This window comes from Myxine glutinosa, chromosome 8, assembly GCF_964187855.1.
Source record: "Myxine glutinosa chromosome 8, kmMyxGlut1.1, whole genome shotgun sequence".
NCBI lineage: Eukaryota > Metazoa > Chordata > Myxini > Myxiniformes > Myxinidae > Myxine > Myxine glutinosa.
Window position 1 is genome coordinate 30,530,822 of NC_136268.1, and position 24,796 is coordinate 30,555,617.

At 48.8% G+C, this 24,796-nt stretch overlaps 1 protein-coding gene across 1 annotated transcript; it reads right to left on the bottom strand.

The window, feature by feature from the left end:
* Positions 1-2,191: 2,191 nt before the first annotated feature.
* Positions 2,192-19,644, bottom strand: LOC137433096 (MORN repeat-containing protein 3-like). Its single transcript, XM_068125551.1, has 5 exons — positions 19,530-19,644; positions 10,364-10,521; positions 4,238-4,400; positions 3,857-4,068; positions 2,192-2,395 (listed from the first exon to the last, which is right to left on the bottom strand). The coding sequence occupies exons 1-5, from the start codon at positions 19,642-19,644 to the stop codon at positions 2,192-2,194; spliced, it is 852 nt and encodes a 283-aa protein (XP_067981652.1).
* Between the last annotated feature and the right edge of the window lie 5,152 nt (positions 19,645-24,796).

A 24,796-nucleotide genomic window follows, 5' to 3' on the forward strand; every position in this document is an offset into this window, starting at 1 on the left:
CTCACTCTCACTCTCTCTCTCTCTCGCTCTCTCTCCCTCTCTCTATCTCTGTCACTCTCACTATCTCTATCTCTCTCTCTCTCTCTCTCTCTCTCTCTCTCTCTCTCTCTCTCTCTCTCTATCTCTGTCACTCTCACTCTCACTCTCTCTCTCTCTCTCCCTCTCTCTCTCTCTCTCTCACTATCTCTATCTCTCTCTCTCTCTCTCTCTCTCTCTCTCTCTCTCTCTCTATCTCTGTCACTCTCACTCTCACTCTCTCTCTCTCTCTCCCTCTCTCTCTCTCTCTATCTCTGTCACTCTCACTCTCACTCGCACTCTCTCTCTCTCTCTCTCTCTCTCTCTCTCTCTCCCTCTCTCTATCTCTATCTCTGTCACTCTCACTCGCACTCTCTCTCTCTCTCTCTCTCTCTCTCTCTCTCTCTCTCTCTCTCTCTCTCTCTGTACAAACCTTACCCAGTCGCACCAAACTGCTCTTGAACTCGGAGAAGTTTCTGGCAACCCTTGACTGATTTTGCAACTGGACCAGATGGCATCAGCTCACAAGTCCTAAAAACGTGCTCTGCTGCTCTTGCACGTCCTCTCTTTGCCCTTATCACCCTATCATTTGCCCGAAGTAATTTTCCATCTCCTTGGAAGTCAGCCACCATCGTTGCATTTCATAAAATATGCAAAAACGCATCCCCTTAACTACAGACTTATCAGCTTACTTCCAATCATCGGTAGGGTCGTGGAATCCATCATCACAGGAGGCATCAAATCCTTCCTCTTCTCCATGGGCCTGATCTCAGACTGCTCTCCCCTATGGGCTGGTGCCACTGCCTCACACTTTGCTCAGCTTGACTCTGTGGAAACCAAGACCTTTAAGATTACTGGAATCATCTCCCACACTGAAGCTGAGTCTGTGGGTCTATCACTTCACCATTGCAGACAGGTCAGTGGTCTCTCTGTTTTCTCCCACCTCCTTTCTGGTCTTGCACCTTCTGCTCTCTCCATGCTCTCTCCTCAACCCCCTCGCCCCAAGCTTCTGCAAGAGCGCACGCGGTCTACCAGTAGCCCTCTTCTGGTGAAAATCCCAAAATCCAGACTCATTACTCATCTCCATTCATTCATTCTTCATTTTCCCAAATGTGGAACAAAATTTTACATTCTCTTCAATATTATTCTTTCCTCCAGAGCTTCAGGACAGCTGTCCATCACCATCTCAAACCATCCCCCATCCACAACCATGATCTTGTGGCTGTATCCATCTTGTTTACCCTCTGCGACCTACCCTTGCTCTCATTCTCCTCCCCATCCCTTATCCCTCCCTCTATTTTGTTCCTCAACCCTGCTGTTAGTGTATACCCCCGCCGCATCTTCCACCCGGTTCGTTTTGTGTTCAAGCTCCTCCAAAGCCCTCCACTCTATCTAAAAAAATGGTTACTTTTCTTCAGTTGAATTAATAATGCACATTATTCCTGTTTTTTTTATTTGCTAATTTATCTTTGGTCTTTTATTTGGTCTTCGCAAAACCATGATCTTTTCTACCCTCGTTAACCTCCCTCCCCCCACCCCCCTCCACCTCCACCCCAATTCCTCCTCCGTCCAAATTTCCAAATGTTCCCTCCTGAGAGTTCCCTTTTGCATCCATATTGTCCATCCCATCCTTTTGTATCCTGTTGTATCCATATTTTGTATCCCGCGTCCTCTCCTGCCCCCCTCCCCGTTCCTTCCCACATCGATTGCTTGTCCAAATCTCCCTCTATCTTGGTATTTCCCCTCTCTCTCTACTGTTCCTTTTTATATACATGGTCTATGCTCATGGAAGAACTAGGATACAGAACAGATCAGAGCACAACATAAAGGGATCAGCAGGAGAAAGGGGAAATACCAATAGCAGGGCAGAGGGAAAAAGGTAGATGGTGGCGGACAAACAAGGGATGCAGGTAACAATGAGGGGTAGGGGAGAACGAAAGGGGTGGACAAAATGGATCCATAAGCAAAATTTTGGGAGGGGTGGGGGTGGTTTAACAAGTGAAGAAAATAACATGTCTTTGGATGGGGTATGACCTGAGATGGTCGTGAACAGCTGTCTTGAAGACCGGGAGGGAAGAATGAGATCAAAGAGAGTGCGGAAGGTGGTTCCACAGGTGGGAAAAGGGAGGAATAATTGAGTGGAGGTGAGCAGTGGTTCTAGAATTAGGCTGTTTCTCTAGGAGGGGGTTGCTGGTGGACCACGTTCATCCTGCAGGTACTTGGTGGGACAGAGCATGGAGAGGGCAGAGGGTGCAAGACCAGAAATGAGGCTGAAGAAGACAGAGTCCAAGACCTGTCGGCAATAGCTAAGTGATAGGCCCATAGACTCAGCTTCAGTGTGTGAGATGATTCCAATCATCTTAAAGGTCTTGGCGTCAGGCTGAGCAAGATATAAGGCAGGGGTGCCAGCCCAAAGGGGAGAGCAGTACTCCATCAAGCTGCAGATTAAAGCCTTGTAAGTGGAGAGGAGGTCAGGTCATTGTCACTACCAACGAAGGACATTGTACGATGGAGGATGCCCAGTCGGCATCTGGCTTTGGCGGCCAACTTTGAAATGTAGCTCGCCCAAGAGAGATCGCGGCTGATAGTGAGACCCAAGAGTTTGAGTAACTGAACCTCTTTGAGAGGGTTGATTGGAATGTAGAAGGGAGGGTTTCCAGAACTGTCCTTTCAGAGAGAGAGAGAGAGAGAGTGGGTAGGATTTCTCAGGGTTAAAATACGTGTTTCATGTGTTTGAACAGTTTGTGATTTTGTCAAGGAGTGAGGAGAGGGAAGAGGCTGCTGCCTGTCTGTGAGAAGGATGAGGGATGTCAGGCAGAGAGAGGAGTCATCAGCAAATAAATAAAGGGGATTTTCCAGAGAGTCAGTGAGAGCATTGATGAATATTAGAAATAGGATGGGGCCTGGAACACTGCCTTGGTGTACTCCAGCCTTGACAGGGAGAGGAGAAGAAAGGATTCCATTGAGAGCTTCACATTGGCTACGAGAGTGGAGGAGGTCAGTAATCCAAAATTGGAGTTTGCCTTGGATTCCATACGCAGAGAGTTTGGAGAGCAAGGCTGGATGCCACACTGTATCGAAAGCTCGGGATATGTCGAGAGAGACGGCCCTGATCTCATGTCTGACATTGAGGGCCACCATCAATTGTTGAATAGAAGCAATAAATTGTCCAAGGTAGAGGAGTGACCAGGCCTCAAACCGAATTGATGATCCGAGAAGTTATTGGAAAAAAGGTATTTTTTTTTTTGTCAACTGCAGTGATGGATTCCATGACCTTGCTGATGATTGGAAGTAAGCTAATTGGTCTGTCGTGAAGGTGATGCATTTTTGCACCTTCTTATATAATGCTCTGATGTTGACTGATTTCCATGATATGGTGAAAAGGGCAGATATAGGAAGTGAAAGAGCAGCAGAGCAGGTTTTTAGGACATGTGGGCTGATGCCGTCCAGTCCAGTTGCAGAATCAGAGTCTAGGGTTGCCAGAACCTTCTCCACCTTATTAAGTGCAAAAGACACAGAGTCCAGGAGCAGTTTTGTGCAACTGGAAATGGTGGGTACAGAGAGTGAGGGGTTTGGGAACACAAGATTTAGAAGCAAACACCGAAATGAGGCATTCTGCATACTGAGCAGAGCCAGTCGATGGTCGTCAGAAACCTTTCCACATTCTCAGGTCCTGATCCGTTTTGCATCCCGTTATGTCCTGTTACGTTCAGTGTATTATCTCTTCCTCGAACCTCGACGATGTATACAAAAAATGGCAGATGGTTAATAGGAATAACATCAACTGACTTGTTTGTTCATTCTGAGGCTTTGTGTTGAAAAATGAAAAATGAAAACTCACCTCAGGGATCTGAATTTCTTTGAAAATGACATTATCTCTATGTCGCCGCCTTGACTTCCATAATTGTGGCTCCTGGTCTTTCAGGACCCCACATCGCAGAAGCCCACCCTCCCAAAAGCCTTCGTATACACGACCGGCAGCACAAAAAAAATATTGTCCAGGTCCATGTTTCTCACCATTTCTCCAGCCTCCTTCATAGCGGTCACCATTAGCTGGGCAGGAGAAGACATGATATTAGAGGTGGAAACAATACAACATGGATGGATATCCATGCATTGTGTGTCCTGTCAGAGTACTGACTGTCTCTGCTAACACTTGTGACTTTTACCTCTGTGATGATCAGTGAGTACTGTTTTGTTATTTGTGTTGTGTGCCTCTTACCTTGCAGAAGCAATCCATCTCCATTACATTTGTCTTTCTTCCACTCGCCCTTGTAAACAGATCCGTTGGCATAAGTCATTTTTCCCCAACCGCTGCGTTGCCCAAACAACCATTGGCCGTCATATCGTTCTCTTGTACCCACATGAAAATTTGTCCCACGGCCCTGTGTGTTAATACATCGTGAACATGAATATGCATATAGTTGATGCAAAGTTTGAGTGAATTACATGATCCCAATGTGTAAACAGGAAAATTCCAGAAGAATGATGCAATATCCTCTGAACTCTAATACACCATCTATCAGATACACAGGCCGCAGCCTATTCCCTCTCCCCAGTCCTTGACAAAATCACAAGCTAGTCAAACACATGGAATATGTCTTTCAACCCTGACTAATCTCAAACACTCACAATCTTTCTCCGAAAGGACCGTCTGGCATACCACCTTACTCCCCACCCCCAATCTACTTTCTTAACTATCGTATTGAGGAAGTTCAGTCATTCAAACTCCTGGGTCTCACTATCAGCCATGATCATTCTTGTCAAACCACATTTCAATGTTGGTTCACAAAGCCGGCTGCCGACTGCGCATCCTTCGTTGTACAAAGTCCTTCCGTGACACATCTGAACTCCTATCCACCTTGATGGAGTACTGCTCTCCCCTCTGGGCTGGCACCCATGCCTCACACCTTGCTGAGCTTGACGTCGTGGGAACTAAGGCCTTCCTTGGCTTTCAAACTTCTTTCCTTCAAGATTATTGTAACCTTCCACAATGATGCTGAGTCTATGGGTCCATCACTTTACCTTCGCAGACGGGTCGGTGGTCTCTCTGTCTTCTACTGCCTCCATTCGGGCCTTGCACCCTCTGCTCTTTCTGTGCTTTGTCCCCCAGGTTTCTGCAGGGCACACACGGTCCATAGTAAACCCGCTTATAGTGAAACTACCTAAATCCAGGATCACTGCTCACCACTCATTTGTTCCTCTTTTTCCCCCATCAGTGGAACCAACTTACACATCCTCTTTCATCTCATTCCTTCCTCCAAGTCTTCAAGACAGCTGTTCACCACCATCTCAGATCATGCCCCATCCATCATCCACACTCCCCCCCCCCCCCCTCCTCCCCCCAGGATTCCACATAAGAGTGGTGCAAAAGGTGTTCAAGGCCAATTGTGACTGGACAGGACCGCGTGATGCTGTGTTCACAACCAATCCAATCAAAAGGGTCAGTTGCAATTACCACATTGATTTTCATAAGTTCATGTTTAACACCAACTGTGGGCAGCACTGTTTCTGTCTTCATGGCCGATCATTGGAAGTGCACAAATGTGACTGCAATTCATAAGAAGGGAGCAAAGACAAATGCTCTCAACTACAGGCCATTGAGGTCACGTCCAGTTACAAGCAAGGTCATGGAATCGTTGCTGCTGAGGTCAAATCTTGCCTGTTTTCAAACAGTCTGATCTCTCACCATCACTTTGGATTCCATCCTGGTCATTCGACTCTGGACATGCTTCTGCTACTCTCAGCAATGGATTGGAGGCTAAAAATCTCAATCAAGAGATCAGGACGGCCATCTCTCTGGACATACCTCAGGCATTCGGCAGAGTCTGGTGTCCTGATTAGCTTACTGAAGTAGTGGCCTGTGGAATATTAGGCCCCCTTCATAGTTCACACACCTGGTGTGTACCCCGATTTAGAATAGGTACACCGTATCCCTACGTGTCATAAGAGGCGACTAAAGGGGTTGGTGTCAGGAAGGGCATCCCGCCATAAAAACATTGCCTCAAAAAGGGAACCATGACAATTACAACTACACGTGGGCAGGGTACAGCCCAAAGTACCCCGTGGGGGACCCCACTCCCACTCGTCAAAACTCAGGGTGGGGAACCCGATCTAAGCAAGGGTGGAAATCACTCCATTTATGACGACGAAACGTCTGATGCTCCACGTGGAGATCGGTTTCTGAGGTTTGGGACATGGAATGTAGGGACAATGACAGGGAGATCAGGAGAAGTGGTCGAAGTATTGGTCAGAAGAAGAGTGGACATATGTTGTGTGCAGGAGACGAGATGGAAGGGAAGTGGTATGAGAATGGTGAAGGGTAGGCAGGGACAGAAATACAAGTTTGTGTGGCAAGGGTGCCCGGAGGGCATGAATGGTATTGGTGTCCTGTTTTCGGAGGAGTTTGTAGACAGTGTGGTGAGTGTGACTAGAGTGAGTGATAGGTTGATGATGGTGAAAATGATGATTGGAAAGCGCTTGGTGAACGTCATCTCGGGATATGCTCCGCAGGTTGGTCGGAGCGATGAAGAGAGGGACAAGTTCTGGTGTACGATAGAGAAGCTGAAGGAAAACGTGAAAGATGAGGAAGTTGTTGTGGTAGGAGGAGACCTAAATGGGCATGTGGGAAGGAGTATGGACGGTTTGATGGAGTTCATGGGGGTTACGGATATGGTGTGAGAAATGGAGAAGGTGAAAGGATTTTGGAGTTTTCTGATGGAGCTGATTTGTTGATTTGTAATACTCAGTTCCAGAAAGAGGACAATAAGCTTGTTACATACACGTCAGGTGGGTCGACGACAACCGTTGACTACCTGATGGTGCGTAGGCGAGATAGGGGGCACCTCCGGGACACAAAGGTGATCCCGGGGGAGGAGGCTGTTTCACAGCACCACTTGGTTGTTTGCAACATAAAGGTGAAAGGTGCGAGGAGAGCTCGGCGGGTGAAGTACCAACCGAGAATGAAGGTGTGGAGGTTGAAAGAGGTGACAGTGAGGGAGGCATTAAAAGAGAGGTTGAGTATGGCAGAGGATGATGTGGTTGAGCTTGAAAGTGGTTGGATGTCAATGAAAGATAGTCTGTTGGGAGCCGTTGGTGAGGTATGTGGATGGACAAAAGGACCACCGAGGCACTCGAAAACATGGTGGTGGGATGATGAAGTTGGAAAGAGGATTGACGAGGAGAGGAAGAAGTTCAAGGTGTGGCAGAAGGCGAAGGGTACGGGGGCAGAAAAGACAGAGCATGAAAGTTATAAGGCAGCCAAGAAGGCTGCAAAGAAAGAAGTAGCAAAAGCGCAGGAGGAATATAGGAAAATGTTCGGAGAACGCTTAGATTCAGAAGAGGGTTAGAGAGTGGTATTCAGGATTGCAAAGCAGATAGCGAAAGAGAGGTGTGATGTGATGGGGGTGAGTTGCTTGAAGGACGAAGTGGGACAAATCGTTGTGGACCCAGATGGAATTAAAGGAAGATGGAAGAGATTTTTTTTTTTTTTTTTTTTTTTTTTTTTTTTTTTTTTTTGTATACTGAATCGAGGCTCGTGAAAGAGCTAACATTTACTTCACAAACAAATCAACCAGACAAACAAAATATATAAAAAGAGGGAGCGGAAAACAAGACGGGGAGAGAAGGGGAAGCACACAAACACAACATTTGAGAGCAGGGAGATGTGTGGAAAGGAGAGGGCTTGGGGGGCAAAAACAAAGCCTCAAGCCAAGGTCGGACACGGTAGCCTAGTACTACACTTAGGCCTCAGAATACGCGATAAGAAAGACCGACGATTCTGTACACAGGTATGAAAAACCAACGCCAAGAATACTATTAAAGACACCCCAATAGGTACATACACCGAGAGAAAGATACAGTTTCGACAAAAACACAATTGTGAAAAGTTACTTAACTTCGAAAGCGAGCGCGCATGGACAGCTTTGAAGAGACGAGACCACCAATCTTGCGCATGCGCATTACTCCCTGGCGGGAGTAACTATAACGGCACTCAGTAGAGATATATGGAAATGCTGTTGAATGCAGAGAATGAATGGGATGGCAACATAGAGAGTAACCCAGTTTTAGGACCGGCAGAGAAGATAACTGAGAAGGAAGTTCAGGAAGTGATAAAAGCAATGAAGGGTAGAAAAGCGGGAGGGCCGACGGGTGTTGTGGGAGATATGTTGAAGGCAGCAGGAAGTTGGGGTGTGAAGAGAATGACAGAGATCTGTAATCTGGTCGTGAAAGAAGGCCGCATTCCAGTGGATTGGGAACTGAGTACCCTCGTCCCTCTATACAAGGGGAAAGGTGACCCTCTGGACTGTGGCTTGTATCCAGTGATAAAGTTATTGGAGCATGGAATGAAGGCATTGGAAAGGGTGTTGGAGAGGAGGATAAGGAAGAAAGTGAAGATCGACGAAATGCAGTTTGGATTTATGCCTGGAAGAGGAACGACAGACGCGCTTTTTATTGTAAGACAGTTGCAGGAGAAGTACATGGAGAAGAGGAAGAAGTTGTTTCTTGGGTTTGTTGATCTGGAGAAAGCATTCGATAGGGTTCCACGCGAAGTAGTAACATGGGCATTGAGGAAGTTAGGAGTAGAGGAATGGTTGATCAGAATGGTTGATCAGAATGGTTGGCAATGTACGAGAGAGCACGCACAGCTGAAAGGATGAAGGACGGGAACAGTGGTGAGTTTGAGGTGAAGGTGGGAGTGCATCAGGGGTCGGTACTAAGTCCACTAATATTTGCAGCTGTAATGGAGGTGCTGGCTCGGAATGTAAAGGGGGGTTTGCCGTGGGAGTTGTTGTATGCAGATGATCTGGTGATGATTGCGGAAAGTATGGATGGACTGAAGGAAAAGATGAACAAGTGGAAGGAATGTATGGAGACAAAAGGTCTGAATGTGAATATCAGAAAAACGAAGGTGATGGCAAGTGGTAAAGCATGTGGTGAGGTGGAAAGAACTGGGAAGTGGCCGTGTGCTGTGTGCAGGAAGGGTGTCGGAGTGAACTCCATTCAATGTACAATGTGCGCTGAGTGGGTTCATCCAAAATGTAGTGGTCTGACAGGGTCATTAACCAGTGTGGCAGCTACATTCAAGTGTAAGGTGTGCACAGAGGGAGCTGTAGATGGAGGAAATGTTGAGTTGGATCTTGGAGACGGTGTGAAGCTGGAAGGTGTGAAAGGATTTTGCTACCTCGGAGACATGCTGAATGGAGAAGGTGGACCAGACTCGGCAACGGTTGCTAGAGTGAGATGTGCATGGAAGAAGTTTCAGGAACTGAGTGGTGTGCTGACGAGGAGGGGAGTGTCGTTGAAGCTGAAGGGAAAGGTGTATGCTGCATGTGTGAGAAGTGCTATGATTTATGGGAGCGAGACATGGGTAATGAATGTAGAGCAGCAACGAAGGCTGGAATGGGTGGAAATGCGAATGATTCGGTGGATGTGTGGAGTATCGTTGAGAAAGAGGAAGACAAATGATGAATTGCGAAAGATGATGGGAATAGAGCCTGTGATGGATGCTGTGAAGAGAAACAGGTTGAGATGGTTTGGTCATGTGTTGAGGAAGGATGAAAGTGACTGGTTGAGAAGAGTGATGGAAATGAATGTAGAAGGAATTAGAGGACGGGGAAGACCGAGAAAGACTTGGCTGAAGGTGGTTGAAGAAAATGCGGGCAAGGGGGTTAAAAAGGGGAGATGCAGAAAATAAGGCAAAATGGAGAAGATTGTCATGGGTCCCGCAAGGCTAACCCCCGCTCTAGCAGGAAAATGGCCTTTAAAATGCCTGTTGTCTTCATCGTTCATACCTGGTTTTCAAACTTCTTCCACTCGCGTGTTGTTAAAAATGGATTCCTCACCTCTCCTTTCCCAGTGGAGGCTCGAGTGCCCCAAGGCAGTATTGGGCCAAGTTTTGTTCATCTACAATCTACAAAAATGACCTCTCCGATGCTCTGGTAAACCTGTGCTTCCTTTTTGCAGACAACTCCATGTTGTGTTGTACCATTGTACCATTATCCCATTGACAGGCATACAGCGTCTGCATCACTCACCACCGATCTGGAAGTGATTGGATGCTCATCAGATAAATGGAATACCGTCTCTCCTCTGGTCTAGTTCCCTCTGCTCTCTCAACCCTCTGACACTCTTCAGCTCCTCCAGGTCAGACATTTTCTTCCAATAGCCACTTCCTGGTTAAATTTCCAAATTCCAGACGAACTGCACACCTCCAATCCTTTCTTCGCCACTTCTCCCGATTGTGGAACTGCCTTATGGAGATGGTTCAATACCCAGTTACTGATCACCAAAATGATCAAGATGAAATTTTTGTGAAAAACTACACCTGTTTTCAAAGCATACTCACATGTCGCAGTCCCATTCTCCATTCTCCAATGTAGACAACTTGAATGCGGCTGTGTTTGTCTCTTTGGAAGGTAAGGCGGCCTTCTCCATCCCTCTTGCCTTTTCTCCAATTCCCTGTGTACACAAAACCTGATTTTCCTGCGACGAGCACTCCCTGACCTGGGGAGAGAGGGGGCAGGGACAGTTTGGGGTTATAGTCAGGTCGGGAATCGCACCCAGCTGGCTTGTGGCGTAAAGATAATAAATTATTGTGCTCTACCTGTGCACCATCCTATCGGACAGTTTGTTCCGCAACAAAAGAAGTAGGCCCAATGTTGCATTAATTATTTTTATCCCCACCCCTTTTGAAAAAAAAAAGTGGCATATTGTAATCGGCTCTGTCTGTCTGTCTGTCTGTCCATCCGTCTGTCTGTCTGTCCATATATCCATCACACTATCTCCTCCTAAACGGTTGGGCCTAAATTCACCAAACTTAGGATAGTTATGATCACCACATGCCAAGAAGGTGTAAGAGCAGTATAATTTTTGGCCCCGCCCCTAGAGTGGGGTCAAAAGTTCAAATACCAAAAAATGCAATTATGGGCACATTTTAAAACCTTTTTAATAACACTTTGTGTATGCAATCAACATTAGGGGACGCATTAAATATGTAACGGATTTTTGTATTTGACACTCGGTTTATGTGCACCGGGCGGTGGAGACTTAGGATCACAGGGGACCAAACGGGAAAAAGTTTTTAACTCAAAATTTGATATTGGCCATATTGTTTTTTGGTGGAACTTTCCTGTTTATTTAATATTGTTTAATATTTGTTTAATATTATTTCCTGGTGGAACTTTTAGCCATCTTTCAACTTTGTTTTAGGTGGGAAATGTGGGGAGTTACAATAGTGCACCATTGACTTCACGGTTGTGTGTCATTATTATTACTTCCGCCACCAAAGATGGATGGAGGTTATGTTTTCACCCCTGTCTGTTTGTCTGTTTGTTTGTGAACAAAATATCTCAAAAAGTTGTGGACGGATTCGGACAAAATTTGGCAGAGATGTAGCGTATGGCACAAAGACAAAATGATTCGATTTTGGTGAAGATCTGGATTCGGATCCGGCTACTGGAATATTCGGATCCGGCTACTTCTTCACCATTGGGAGAAGGGATAAAAACGATACTTAGCAGGATATCTCAAAAAGTTATGGATGGATTTGGACGAAACGTGTTGGACAGGTTGGGTGTGTGACAAGGAAGAATCGATTCGATTTTGGTGAAGATCTAAATATGGATTTGGATATGAGAATTATTTAATTTTTTAAGTGATTCTTCACCATTGAGTGATATGACCAACCAGGTGGAGGTATTCTCGCTACTGAGTGCCGTTCTAGTTATCTCTGTTACGTGGAGAGTTCAAAATATTTTCGGTATGGGATTCTTATAATCGTTCCAGAAATGGCAAGGCTGTTTTAATTGTTTTATTTTTCAATACGTAGTTAACATAAACGGCTGAATTTACGAAAGGCATTTAGCGAGTGTCTTGCTAACACACGCCTAAGCCTTAAACACTGACAAAAACATCATCGTACGCGCATAGCTAATCAACCGTCTGGATAGCTATTTACGAAGGGAGATAAACAGCCGATTCGCCTGTGAAACACCGCAGGTCCACTACATGGCCAAAAGTATGTGGACACCCGAACATCACAGCCGTATGTGCTCGTCGAACATCTCATTCCAAAATGATGGGCAATAATATGGAGTTGGTCCCCACTTTGCTGCTATAACAGCTCATGCTCAAACAGGAAAGGGCCTTCAACAAACTGTTGCCACTAAGTTGGAAGCACACAATCGTCTAGAATGTCATTGTATGCTGTCGGGTTAAGATTTCCCTTCACTGGAACTAAGGGACCGAGCCCTGAACCATGAAAAACAGCCCCAGACCATTATTCCTCCTCCACCAAACTCTACAGTTGGCACTATGCATTCGGGCAGGCAGCGTTCTCCTGGCATCGGCCAAACCCAGATTCGTTCTTCGGACTGCCAGATGGTGAAACGTGATTCATCATTCCAGAGAACGCATTTCCACTGCTCCAGAGTCTACGAGCGGCGAGCTTTACACCACTCCAGCCGATGCTTGGCATTGCGCATGGTGATCTTAGGCTTGTGGCTGCTTGGCCATGGAAACCCATTTCATGAAGCTCCCAACGAACAGTTGTTGTGCTGACGTTGCTTTCAGAGGCAGGTTGGATGTCTGTAGTGAGTGTTGCAACCGAGGACAGACTATTTTTACGCACTAGGCACTTCAGCACTCGGTGGTCCTGTTCTGTGAGCTTATGTGGCCTACAACTTCGTGGTTGAGCTGTTGTTGCTCCTAGACGTTTCCACTTCACAATAACAGCACTTACAGCTGACCGGGCAGCTCTAGCAGGGCAAAAATTTGATGAACTGACTTGTTGGAAAGGTGGCATCCTATGACTGTGCCATGTTGAAAGTCACTGAGCTCTTCAGTACCGCCCATTCTATTGCCAATGCTTGTCTATAGAGATTGCATGGCTGTGTGCTTGATTATAGCCGGCGAAGCCGGTGTTGTGAATGAACGCGTACGTATTATGTTGAAAAGCCAGATTTTGCTGGATCCCTTGAGAATTTCGAAGCTTTGACGCACCAAATCGCTCAATGGAGGCCGCCATCTTGCGGATGCGGAAGTATGCATAATACATTGAAAAAAGTTCAATAGGAGTTTGTTTCACCCGTCTTTTTTTGATTCACATTCTTATGCGCCCCTAATTTGTAATTAAAATACTTTAAGACCAACCTCGGCCCGCACGGGCCTGGTTATCTTCAACGAAAATCGTCACCAAACACCGGAACCAATGAGATTCGAGCATTTGAAAAAATATTTTAAAAACCAAATCACTCAATGGAGGCCGCCATCTTCCGGATGCGGAAGTTTACATAAAACAATTGCGAAAAAGTTCAATAGGAGTTTGTTTCACCCGTCTTTGTTTGATTCACAATCTAATGCACCTCTAATTTGTAATTAAAATACTTTAAGACCAACCTCGTTCCCCGGGCCCGCACAGGCACTGGTTATCTTCAACGAAAATCGTCACCAATTACCGGAACCAATGAGATTCGAGCATTTGAAAAAGTATTTCAAAAAAGCTTTTTACCACGTTTCGGAGGCTGAAAACGGCGTCAAATATTCTAAAATTGACGAAGAATTATTTTTTAGAAATCTCGCGGCCGTCGGGGATAGTTTTTCACGGCCGGAAATATCCGAAGTTGAGACGGAATTCACCGAATTAATCAAGAAGGAAATTTTATAAATTTTAATCTCATCCAGAATGCAAATTGCGTCATTTTGAACGAGGTACGGTACCTACTACACCTCCCTACTACCAACTACCTAACCTACTGATGCCATAGTGATGGGTAAAATAGTGGCAAGAGGCTTTGGCTTCGCCGGCTCATTGCGGCTTTGCAGTCGGGTACTAGTAGCCGGCGAAGCCGGTGTTGTGAATGAACGCGTACGTATTATGTTGAAAAGCCAGATTTTGCTGGATCCTTTGAGAATTTCGAAGCTTTGACGCACGAAATCGCTCAATGGAGGCCGCCGTCTTGCGGATGTGGAAGTATGCATAACAAATTGAAAAATGTTCAACAGGAGTTTGTTTCACCCGTCTTTTTTTGATTCACAATCTTATGCACCTCTAATTTGTAATTAAAATACTTTAAGACCAACTTTGGCCCGCACGGGCCTGGTTATCTTCAACGAAAATCGTCACCAAACACCGGAACCAATGAGATTCGAGCATTTGAAAAAATATTTCAAAAACCAAATCACTCAATGGAGGCCGCCATCTTCCGGATGCGGAAGTATGCATAAAAAATTGCGAAAAAGTTCAATAGGAGTTTGTTTCACCCGTCTTTGTTTGATTCACAATCTTATGCACCTCTAATTTGTAATTAAAATACTTTAAGACCAACCTCGTTCCCCGGGCCCTGGTTGTCTTCAACGAAAATCGTCACCAAACACCAGAACCAATGAGATTCGAGCATTTGAAAAAATATTTCAAAAAAGCTTATTACCACATTTCGGACGCTGAAAACGGCGTCAAATATTCTAAAATTGACGAAGAATTATTTTTTAGAAATCACGCGGCCGTAGGGGATAGTTTTTCACGGCCGGAAATATCCGAAGATGAGACGGAATTCACCGATTAATCAAGAAGGTACCGATTTGCATACCACGCCCCGCCTGAGAGGCGTGGCTTTCGTGTAGTGAACTTTGGTTATAAATTGCCGCCCGTTCGATCGGGCTTTTCAGTGCTTTTGAGTTGAGCTAGAAATAAATAGCTCAGTGAAACTTCGTTCCTCGTGTCGTCCATTTTGTCCGGCTTTATCGAGAGAGCATACATAGCTCCACAATTGGTGACCCCTTTTCAAGAACACGGCGATGGAGTCATCTGTAGCTTTGAAGCTCCCTGGCTTTTGGGAATCACACGCAGCCGTCTGGTTCGCCCAAGCGGATTCTCAATTCGCCCTGCGGATCATTACGGAGGACACGGCGCACTACCACCACGTGGTCTCCGCGCTCAACGCCTCCACTGCCGCCCGGGTCCTGAGCTTCCTACAGAACCCACCGAACGCCGACAAATACGGCGCGCTCAAAGGCCTACTCCTCGGTGCGTTTGGACTCACGGAGACCGAATGCGCGCGACAACTGCTCGACCTCCCGGAGCTGGGTGAGGCCCGTCCATCCGAACGCATGGACCACATGCTTGCTCTACTCGGCGACCACAGCCCAGATTTCCTCCTCCGCGAGCTGTTCCTCCAGCAGCTACCCGGGCAGGTACGATTAGCTTTGGCTAATTCGCCCATCACGGACCCTCGCGCCCTGGCCAAGGAGGCCGATAAATTTTTCTTGGCCAGGCGACACGTCGGAGCGGCCGCCTGGAACCCTGGGCTGACCCAGGCAACGCCGGCGCCACCACCGGCCGAGTTAGCGCCACTGGCGGCAGTGGCCGCCACGACGCCCCTTCGACCGAACCCGACGCGACCACCGGAGCCTCCACCAGAGCGGACCATGTGCTACTACCATGCCAGGTTCAGGCAGAAGGCCAGAACGTGCCGCCCACCGTGCACTTTCGGCAGGTCGGGAAACGACCAGGCCGGCGCTCGCTGCCTGCCATGAGCGTCGACCATTCAGGCAGCCTTCTGTTTATTACGGACATAGCGTCCGGGCGGCGTTTTTTGTGCGACACCGGCGCTCAGCTGAGCGTGATACCCGCCTCGGTGCAGAACAAACTGGCCGTGCTTTGCGGCCCCGCCTTGGTCGCCGCAAACGGCTCCTCCATCCGCACCTTCGGTTCGCGCAGCGTCGCATTCTGCTTTGGGGGCCAGCGCTTCAGGTGGGACTTCATCACGGCGAACGTACCCATGGCCTTGCTGGGTTCAGATTTTCTTTGCGCGTATGGGCTTTTGGTTGACGTCAAACGGCGTCGGCTCATCAACGCGGATACCTTCAGCTCGCTCGCTTGCTCATTGAGCGGCTCCGCACCAACCAAGCCAGCCTGCGCTCTCCAGGCCGCAGACGATTTCACCCGCCTACTCGCCAAGTTTCCCGCCCTCAAGCAGCCGACGTTTTCGGCCGTCGCCGTCAAACACGGTGTCGAACACCACATCCCGACCACAGATCCACTGGTCTACGCCAGGGCTCGTCGCCTCGACCCGGCCAAACTCGCCGTGGCGAAGGCAGAATTCGACGTGCTGGAGCGATTGGGCATTGTGCGGCGCTCGAATAGCGCGTGGGCCTCGCCCCTGCACATCGTGCCCAAACCGGGTGGCGGATGGCGACCATGCGGCGATTACCGCCGTCTTAACGACGCCACCACCCCCGACCGGTACCCGATACCACATATACAGGACTTTTCCGCCCGTTTGGCGGGGCGGGTGATCTTTTCCAAGGTCGACCTCATTCGGGGCTACCACCAGGTACCCGTCTGGCCGGCCGACGTGCCGAAGACGGCGGTAATTACACCTTTTGGCCTCTTAGAGTTCCTTCGCATGCCGTTCGGCCTTAAGAACGCGGCCCAGGCCTTCCATCGGCTGATGCACAGCGTGCTGCGCAACCTCACCTTCGTTTTCGTCTACTTGGGCGACATTCTCGTCGCCAGCACTTCCCGGGCGGAGCACCTCACCCACCTGCACACGCTTTTTGAGCGCCTCGGCCAGCACGGCCTCATCATCAACCCGGCGAAATGCCAGTTTGGCGTAACGGCCGTCGACTTCCTGGGGCACCGCATCACAAAGCGCGGGGCCGTTCCGCTGCCGACCAAGGTGGAGGCAGTCACAAGTTTCCCGTGCCCCCGCTCCATCAAGGCCCTACAGGAATTTTTGGGAATGGTAAATTTCTACCACCAGTTCGTGCCTCGCGCCGCCCAACTCATGCGCCCCCTGTACGAAGCCCTCCAGGGCAAGCCGGCCAAGCACGACGTCGCCTGGACCAAAGAGATGGACGAGGCGTTCACGGGCGCAAAGCTGGCCCTCGCCAACGCGACCATGCTGGCGCACCCGGCGCTCGACGCACCCATCGCCCTCACCACGGACGCTTCCGACGACGCGGTGGGCGCCGTGCATGAACAGTGGGTGAACGGGGCTTAGCAACCGCTGGCCTTCTTCAGCCGACAGCTTCACCCTAATGAGCGCAAGTATAGCGCTTTCGACCGCGAGCTACTCGGCCTTTACCTGGCCGTTCGCCACTTCCGCCATCTTTTAGAGGGCCGCCCGTTCACGGCGTTTGTGGACCACAAACCCCTGGTCTTCGCCATGGCCAAGGTTGCAGAGCCGTGGTTGGCCCGCCACCAGCGCCACCTCTCCGCCGTGTCCGAATTTTTACGACGGACATCCGGCACGTCGCGGGCAAGGACAACGTGGTGGCCGATTGCCTCTCCCGGTCCGGCGCGAACGCCGTCCACCTCGGTGTGGACTTCGCCCGCATGGCGGCCGAGCAGACCGCCGACCCCATGGTGCAAGCCCTCCGGACAGCGGACACAGGCCTGCGGTTGGCCGACGTCCCCTTCGAGGACACAGGCACAGTTCTCCTGTGCGACGTTTCCCTGGGCCAACCTCGCCCCATCGTGCCCACCGGATGGCAGCGGCACATTTTTGACGCCCTCCACGGCCTTTCCAACCCGGGCCGGAAAGCGTCGCAGAAGCTCGTGGCAGCGAAATTCGTCTGGCACGAGCTCCGTAAGGACGTCCGCGACTGGGCCAACGCCTGTGTCGCCTGCCAGCGCGCGAAGGTCCACCGGCACACCCAGGCCCCGTTGGCACCATTCGACGTGCCCGCTCGGCGCTTCTACCATGTCAATGTGGACCTGGTGGGATCCCTTCCCTCCTCGCGGGGCTTCACCCACCTCCTCACGATGGTGGACAGGACCACCAGGTGGCCGGAGGCCGTCCCGCTGGCATCAACAACATCCGCCGATGTGGCGCAAGCCTTCATTGGCACCTGGATTGCCCGTTTCGGCGCCCCCTCGGACATCTCCTCCGACAGAGGCCCGCAATTTACCTCTGAGCTTTGGGGCGCGGTCGCCCAGGCCTTGGGGGTGAAGCTACACCGCACCACGGCCTACCACCCCCAAGCCAACAGCTTGTGCGAGCGGTTCTACCGCTCGATGAAGGCCGCTCTCAGGGCCAGCCTCCAGGACGACGGTTGGGCCGACAGGCTCCCGTGGGTCCTATTGGGCCTCCGAACGGCCCCTAAAGAGGACGTCCAGGCTTCCACCGCAGAGCTGGTCTATGGCCAGCCACTGCGCGTGCCGGGCGAGTTCATCCCCGACGCCACCGGCCCCTGGTCCGCGGCTCGCCAACGCTCGGTCCTCCAGGAGGCCGCCAGGAGGTTTGCCCCCGTGCCCACGTCCCATCATGGCTGCCCCCAACCCCACGTCCCCCCAGCACTTCGCACTGCGGAGTACGTTTTCATCCGGAACGACGCACACCGGGGACCGCTCCGGCCGCCGTACGATGGACCTTTCCGGGTCCTGAAGAGGGACGACAAGTCGTTCATCGTGGACATCGGCGGCAAACCGGACCACATCTCCGTGGACCGCCTCAAGCCGGCCGATTTGGACCTCGACCAACCTCCATGGTTGGCCCTTCCTCCACGACGGGGCCATCCCCCGTCAACCAAGCCCCCCGCCCGACCATCCACCGCCACGCCACCTACCACCCCCACACGAATCGCCAGGGGTCGTTTCGGCCGGGTCATCAAGACCTCCCTCAAACTGACTCTCCCGGTGCAAGTTAATCCTGGGGCGGCGCATGTAGCGGTTACCGGAAGCATTACACAATCCCCTTGCACCGGCCGATGACGTAACCGGCGGGCGGTCACTTGCCCGGGCTCGTCCGGACTTGCCCGGACTTGCCTTGCCCGGGCGGCCACTTTGTTTGCATACCACGCCCCGTTGAGAGGCGTGGCTTACCGATTTGCATACCACGCCCCGCCTGAGAGGCGTGGCTTTTGTGTGGTGAACTTTGGTTATAAATTGCCGCCCGTTCGATCGGGCTTTTCAGTGCTTTTGAGTTGAGCTAGAAATGGATAGCTCAGTGAAACTTCGTTCCTGGTGTCGTCCATTTTGTCCGGCTTTATCGTGAGAGCATAGCTCCACAATGGTGTCATTTTGAACTCGGTACGGTACCTACTACACCAACCTACTACCAACTACCTAACCTACTGATGCCAGAGTGATGGGTAAAATAGTGGCAAGAGGCTTTGGCTTCGCCGGCTCATTGCGGCTTTGCAGTCGGGTACTAGTAGGCCTATATATATACCTGTCAGCAATGGGTGTGGCGGAAATAGCCGAAGCCACTCATTTGAAGGGGTGTCCGCATACTTTTGGCCATGTAGTGTATCTCCAACATCCAATCGAAATGATGCACTTGCATACAGTCAAAGAGCCACGGACAATTGTTGGAGGGGATTCAGCCATTGTTCGTCATCGTAGGTTGATCCAAGTCATCTTACACTCGATTCAGCAGCCAATGAAATGATTCCTTTGAGAGTCTGTAACTCTGGACAAATTCAGCCCAATGAGTTGAATATATATATATATATATATACAGTATACGTATTTGAAGAGCCCTCGTACGTGTGAGAGAACGTCGTGTTACCGTGTTTGAGGTCGTTGTGCCATTCTCCGACGTAACGATGTCCGCACACAGAGAACAAGGATTTCCTAGGTCCCTCTCGCAGCGCCAAGCGCTCCCTCTCCCTCCAAAGAACCATTGGGATTACCCGCGGCTACAAACATCGACGAAGGGACACGAGTTGGGCGGAAAACGACCGCGATGTCAGTCAGGGAGTTGTCCAAATCGGGGCCATGTGTACCTCGGTAACCATGACAACCACCTCCGCTGTCGAACCTTTTTATTTTCTCAAACAAACTGTAAATCCGTAAATTATCGTTTGAATCGAAACTTATTTCGTTTTATTCCACATTTATCTTTATTGTTTCATCAATTTCATTAATATAGTCATCTTTTTGTTTATTTTTATTGTTTTTGGAACAAAGCCTCGTGTTCGTCGATGAGGGAGGTGGAGGATGTTGAAAAGGTAATTTACCGGCCAGGTAAGCTACTTTACCTTTACCTGTCTGTTGTACACATGTCACACTTCATCTTTGTTTCAGACTCTCTCTCCCTCCTTAACTGTCTTGGTAGTGCTTTGTGTTTAAAATGATCCACCTTGTCCGCTGCAGTTTTAACCATGGACAATTATTGCAGACATGGTCGATAGATCGACTTAAACAGGGAAAAATGGCTGCCTGAGCTTTCCTGTGTCCTGAGCGAAATGCCTCTAAACTACGACTTCGATTACTAGGACGACTACTGCAACGACTATTACGACAACAACGACTACTACTACTACGAGTACAACTACTACGACAATGACTGCCACAAGATATACTACGACAACAACGACTACGACTTATACTACTACGATGACTACTACTACAACAAGTACTACTACTATGACGACTACTACAACTACTACAACAACGACTACTACTACTACAACAAGTACTACTACTATGACGACTACTACAACGATTACAAGAACGACTACTACAACAAGTACTACTACTATGACGACTACTACAACAAGTACTACTACGATGACTACTACTACAACAAGTACTACTACTATGACGACTACTACAACTACTACAACAACGACTACTACTACAAGTACTACTACTATGACGACTACTACAACGATTACAAGAACGACTACTACAACAAGTACTACTACTATGACGACTACTACAACTACTACAACAACGACTACTACAACAAGTACTACTACTATGACGACTACTACAACGATTACAAGAACGACTACTACTACAACAACGACTACTAGTACTACAAAAACAACAAGTACTACTACTATGACAACTACTACAACTATTACAACGACTATTACTACTACTACAACAACGACTACTACTACTACAACAACGACTACTACTACTACTACAACAATAACTACAACTACTACAACGACTACTACTACTACAACAATGACTAAAACGACTACTACTACTACTACTACTACTACTACTACTACTACAACGACTACAACTACTACAACAACGACTACTACTACTACTACAACAATGACTACAACTACTACAACAACGACTACTACTACTACTACAACAATGACTAAAACTACTACAACAACGACTACTACTACTACTACTACAACAACGACTACTACTACAACAAGTACTACTACTATGACGACTACTACAACTACTACAACAACGACTACTACTACAACAAGTACTACTACTATGACGACTACTACAACGATTACAAGAACGACTACTACTATGACAACGACTACTACTACTATGACAACGACTACTACTACTACTACAACAACGACTACTACTACAACAACGACTACTAGTACTACAAAAACAACAAGTACTACTACTATGACAACTACTACAACTATTACAACAACGACTACTACTACTACAACAACGACTACTACTACTACAATGACTACTACAACGATTACAAGAACGACTACTACTACAACAACGACTACTAGTACTACAAAAACAACAAGTACTACTACTATGACAACTACTACAACTATTACAACAACGACTATTACTACTACTACAACAACGACTTCTCCTACAACAACGACTACAACGACGACTACTACTACTACAACAACGACTACTACTACTACTACTACAACAACGACTACTACTACTACAACGACGACGACTACTACTACTACTACTACAATGATTACAACTACTACAACAACGACTACAACGACGACTACTACTACAACAACAACGACTACTACTACTACTACTACTACAACAACGACTACTACTACTACTACTACTACAATGATTACAACTACTACAACAATGACTACTACTACTACTACGACGAGCCATTTTGCTACTCCTCGAGTTGCTTTTCCATTCGCCTTTCAGCTACCTGCCGGGCAACACAGAGTCGCTTCGTGGCGGGTATATTAGGAGGAGAGGGAAGAAAGGGGGAGGTGAGGAGGAGGAAAAAAAAAAGAAGGGAGAGGGAGGGGATGGGGGAGGGAAGGGGAGAGGAAGGGAGGGAGAGGGGATGGGAGAGGGGAAGGGAGAGGGGATGGGAGAGGGGAAGGGGGAGGGAGGGGGAGAGGATGGGGGAGGGAGGGGGAGAGGAGGAGGGAAAGGGGGAAGGGGATAGGGAGGGAAGTGGGGAGGAGGCGGAAAGGAGGGGAAGTGGGGAAAGGAGGCACGGGGGGAGGATGGGGCATGGTAACAGGGAGGAGAGGAGTGAGGAAGGAAGGAGAGGAGGAGTGAGGGGAGATGATGAGTCAGAGGGAGAGGCTACTAAAGGGTGAGAGGAGTAAGGGTGGAGCGGAGAGTGAGCGTTGAGAGAAGTGAGTGGGGAGAGGAGATTGAGGTGGAGAGAAGTGAGTGGGGAGAGGAGATTGAGGTCGAGAGAAGTGAGTGGGGAGAGGAGAGTGAGGGTTGAGAGAAGTGAGTGGGGAGAGGAGATTGAGGTTGAGAGAAGTGAGTGGGGAGAGGAGATTGAGGTTGAGAGAAGTGAGTGGGGAGAGGAGATTGAGGTGGAGAGAAGTGAGTGGGGAGAGGAGATTGAGGTGGAGAGAAGTGAGTGGGGAGAGGAGATTGAGGTCGAGAGAAGTGAGTGGGGAGAGGAGATTGAGGTTGAGAGAAGTGAGTGGGGAGAGGAGAGTGAGGGTTGAGAGAAGTGAGTGGGGAGAGGAGATTGAGGTTGAGAGAAGTGAGTGGGGAGAGGAGAGTGAGGGTTGAGAGAAGTGAGTGGGGAGAGGAGAGTGAGGGTTGAGAGAAGTGAGTGGGGAGAGGAGAGTGAGGGTTGAGAGAAGTGAGTGGGCAGAGGAGAGTGAGGGTTGAGAGAAGTGAGTGGGGAGAGGAGAGTGAGGGTTGAGAGAAGTGAGTGGGGAGAGGAGAGTGAGAGTTGAGAGAAGTGAGTGGGGAGAGGAGAGTGAGGGTTGAGAGAAGTGAGTGGGGAGAGTAGAGTGAGGGTTGAGAGAAGTGAGTGGGGAGAGGACATTGAGGTTGAGAGAAGTGAGTGGGGAGAGGAGATTGAGGTTGAGAGAAGTGAGTGGGGAGAGGAGAGTGAGGGTTGAGAGAAGTGAGTGGGGAGAGGAGAGTGAGGGTTGAGAGAAGTGAGTGGGGAGAGGAGATTGAGGTTGAGAGAAGTGAGTGGGGAGAGGAGATTGAGGTTGAGAGAAGTGAGTGGGGAGAGGAGATTGAGGTTGAGAGAAGTGAGTGGGGAGAGGAGATTGAGGTTGAGAGAAGTGAGTGGGGAGAGGAGATTGAGGTTGAGAGAAGTGAGTGGGGAGAGGAGATTGAGGTTGAGAGAAGTGAGTGGGGAGAGGAGATTGAGGTTGAGAGAAGTGAGTGGGGAGAGGAGATTGAGGTCGAGAGAAGTGAGTGGGGAGAGGACATTGAGGTTGAGAGAAGTGAGTGGGGAGAGGAGATTGAGGTCGAGAGAAGTGAGTGGGGAGAGGAGATTGAGGTTGAGAGAAGTGAGTGGGGAGAGGGGATTGAAGTTTTTATCCATTTTGTAAAACTCTTCGTGCAGCATCAAACTTAAGATATCCAAATGTCAAACACATCTTTTTTTCCCATGTGGGTTTCCCGCTGGTGCTTCACTCATCTAATAAATAAAGTTCATTGGATGTCGGTCTGTCTGTTCTAGTTTTTTGCAAAGACCGCTGGACCGAGAACCGCCAAATTTGGCAGACAGACCAAGTCTGAACCGGGGATTGGCCAAAGGGTATTTTCATCCATCACCTCAGCCTTTAAAGACCCCTAACCCCCTTAATACATGCTTGAGAGAAGACTTTTTACATCCTTGGGAGATTAGACCCCTTAAGACCCAGAACACCATTAAGACTCTTGAAGACCCCCGAACACCCGTCATACCCTTTAAAACCTCGAATATCCCAAAGACCCTTTGGGCCGCGAAGACCCTTAGGATCCCACCAACACCCCCACCATCAGAGGGGGAAGGGATGGAGTTTGAAGAAGAAGAAAAGTAAAATAGACTCAATCTGAGGAGGAAGCAGGGGTGTTCCATCTGCATGTGTGTTCCATTACCAAGCTGCTTGTAGAGCACTCGCCAAGCAGCTTAAGCACTCCCACAATACTGTTGACATTCCTCGAGTGTCCCACAATGTCAGAATTAGACAAATGAACACTTTTTTAATTGTCGGAACTGCTGCTGAGGTAAATTCCGCAGTCAAAATTTGAAATTCTGTTCAGTTGAAGAGTCTCGATCTTTGAAGAGTCTTAAATAAAGGCACGCACACTGATGTTTATAAGCATTGTGATGTAGACAGGAATACATCGATTTGTAGGTATGAAGATCAGATATATTACCATTCGTAGATATGAAGCTTTATTATACAGAACCTGACATGTTCTGAGGCAGATCCTCATCCAAGCAAAGACCTGGTGGAAGAACCACTCATTCTCAACCCTCTTCTGCAGGGCCCAACCCTGGCTTCCTTCTCGATAATAAGCAAGCTCCTAACTGGTAACATATCCACATTGGGAAACCTTCTGAACGATGAGAAGAGAAACCCTCTTTCACCCGAGGTTCTCGTGGCTAAAACGGTCCTAAGGACAATCAGGACCATCTCCAGGATACTCAGGGGTCACCAGCTTCTTGTCTCCTGATTGCCTGGCATATCTAGAGCATCCCAATGAGGGTGACGGAACTATGCAGATGTCCATCAGTAACTCCATGGACTTTAAAATTGGATCATAATGTTGCGATCTCTCTCTCAGCTCTCAACTCGCAAACAATGAGTCAGGTCCCTGGCACAGCTGAAATGTCCTTCTGTGGGC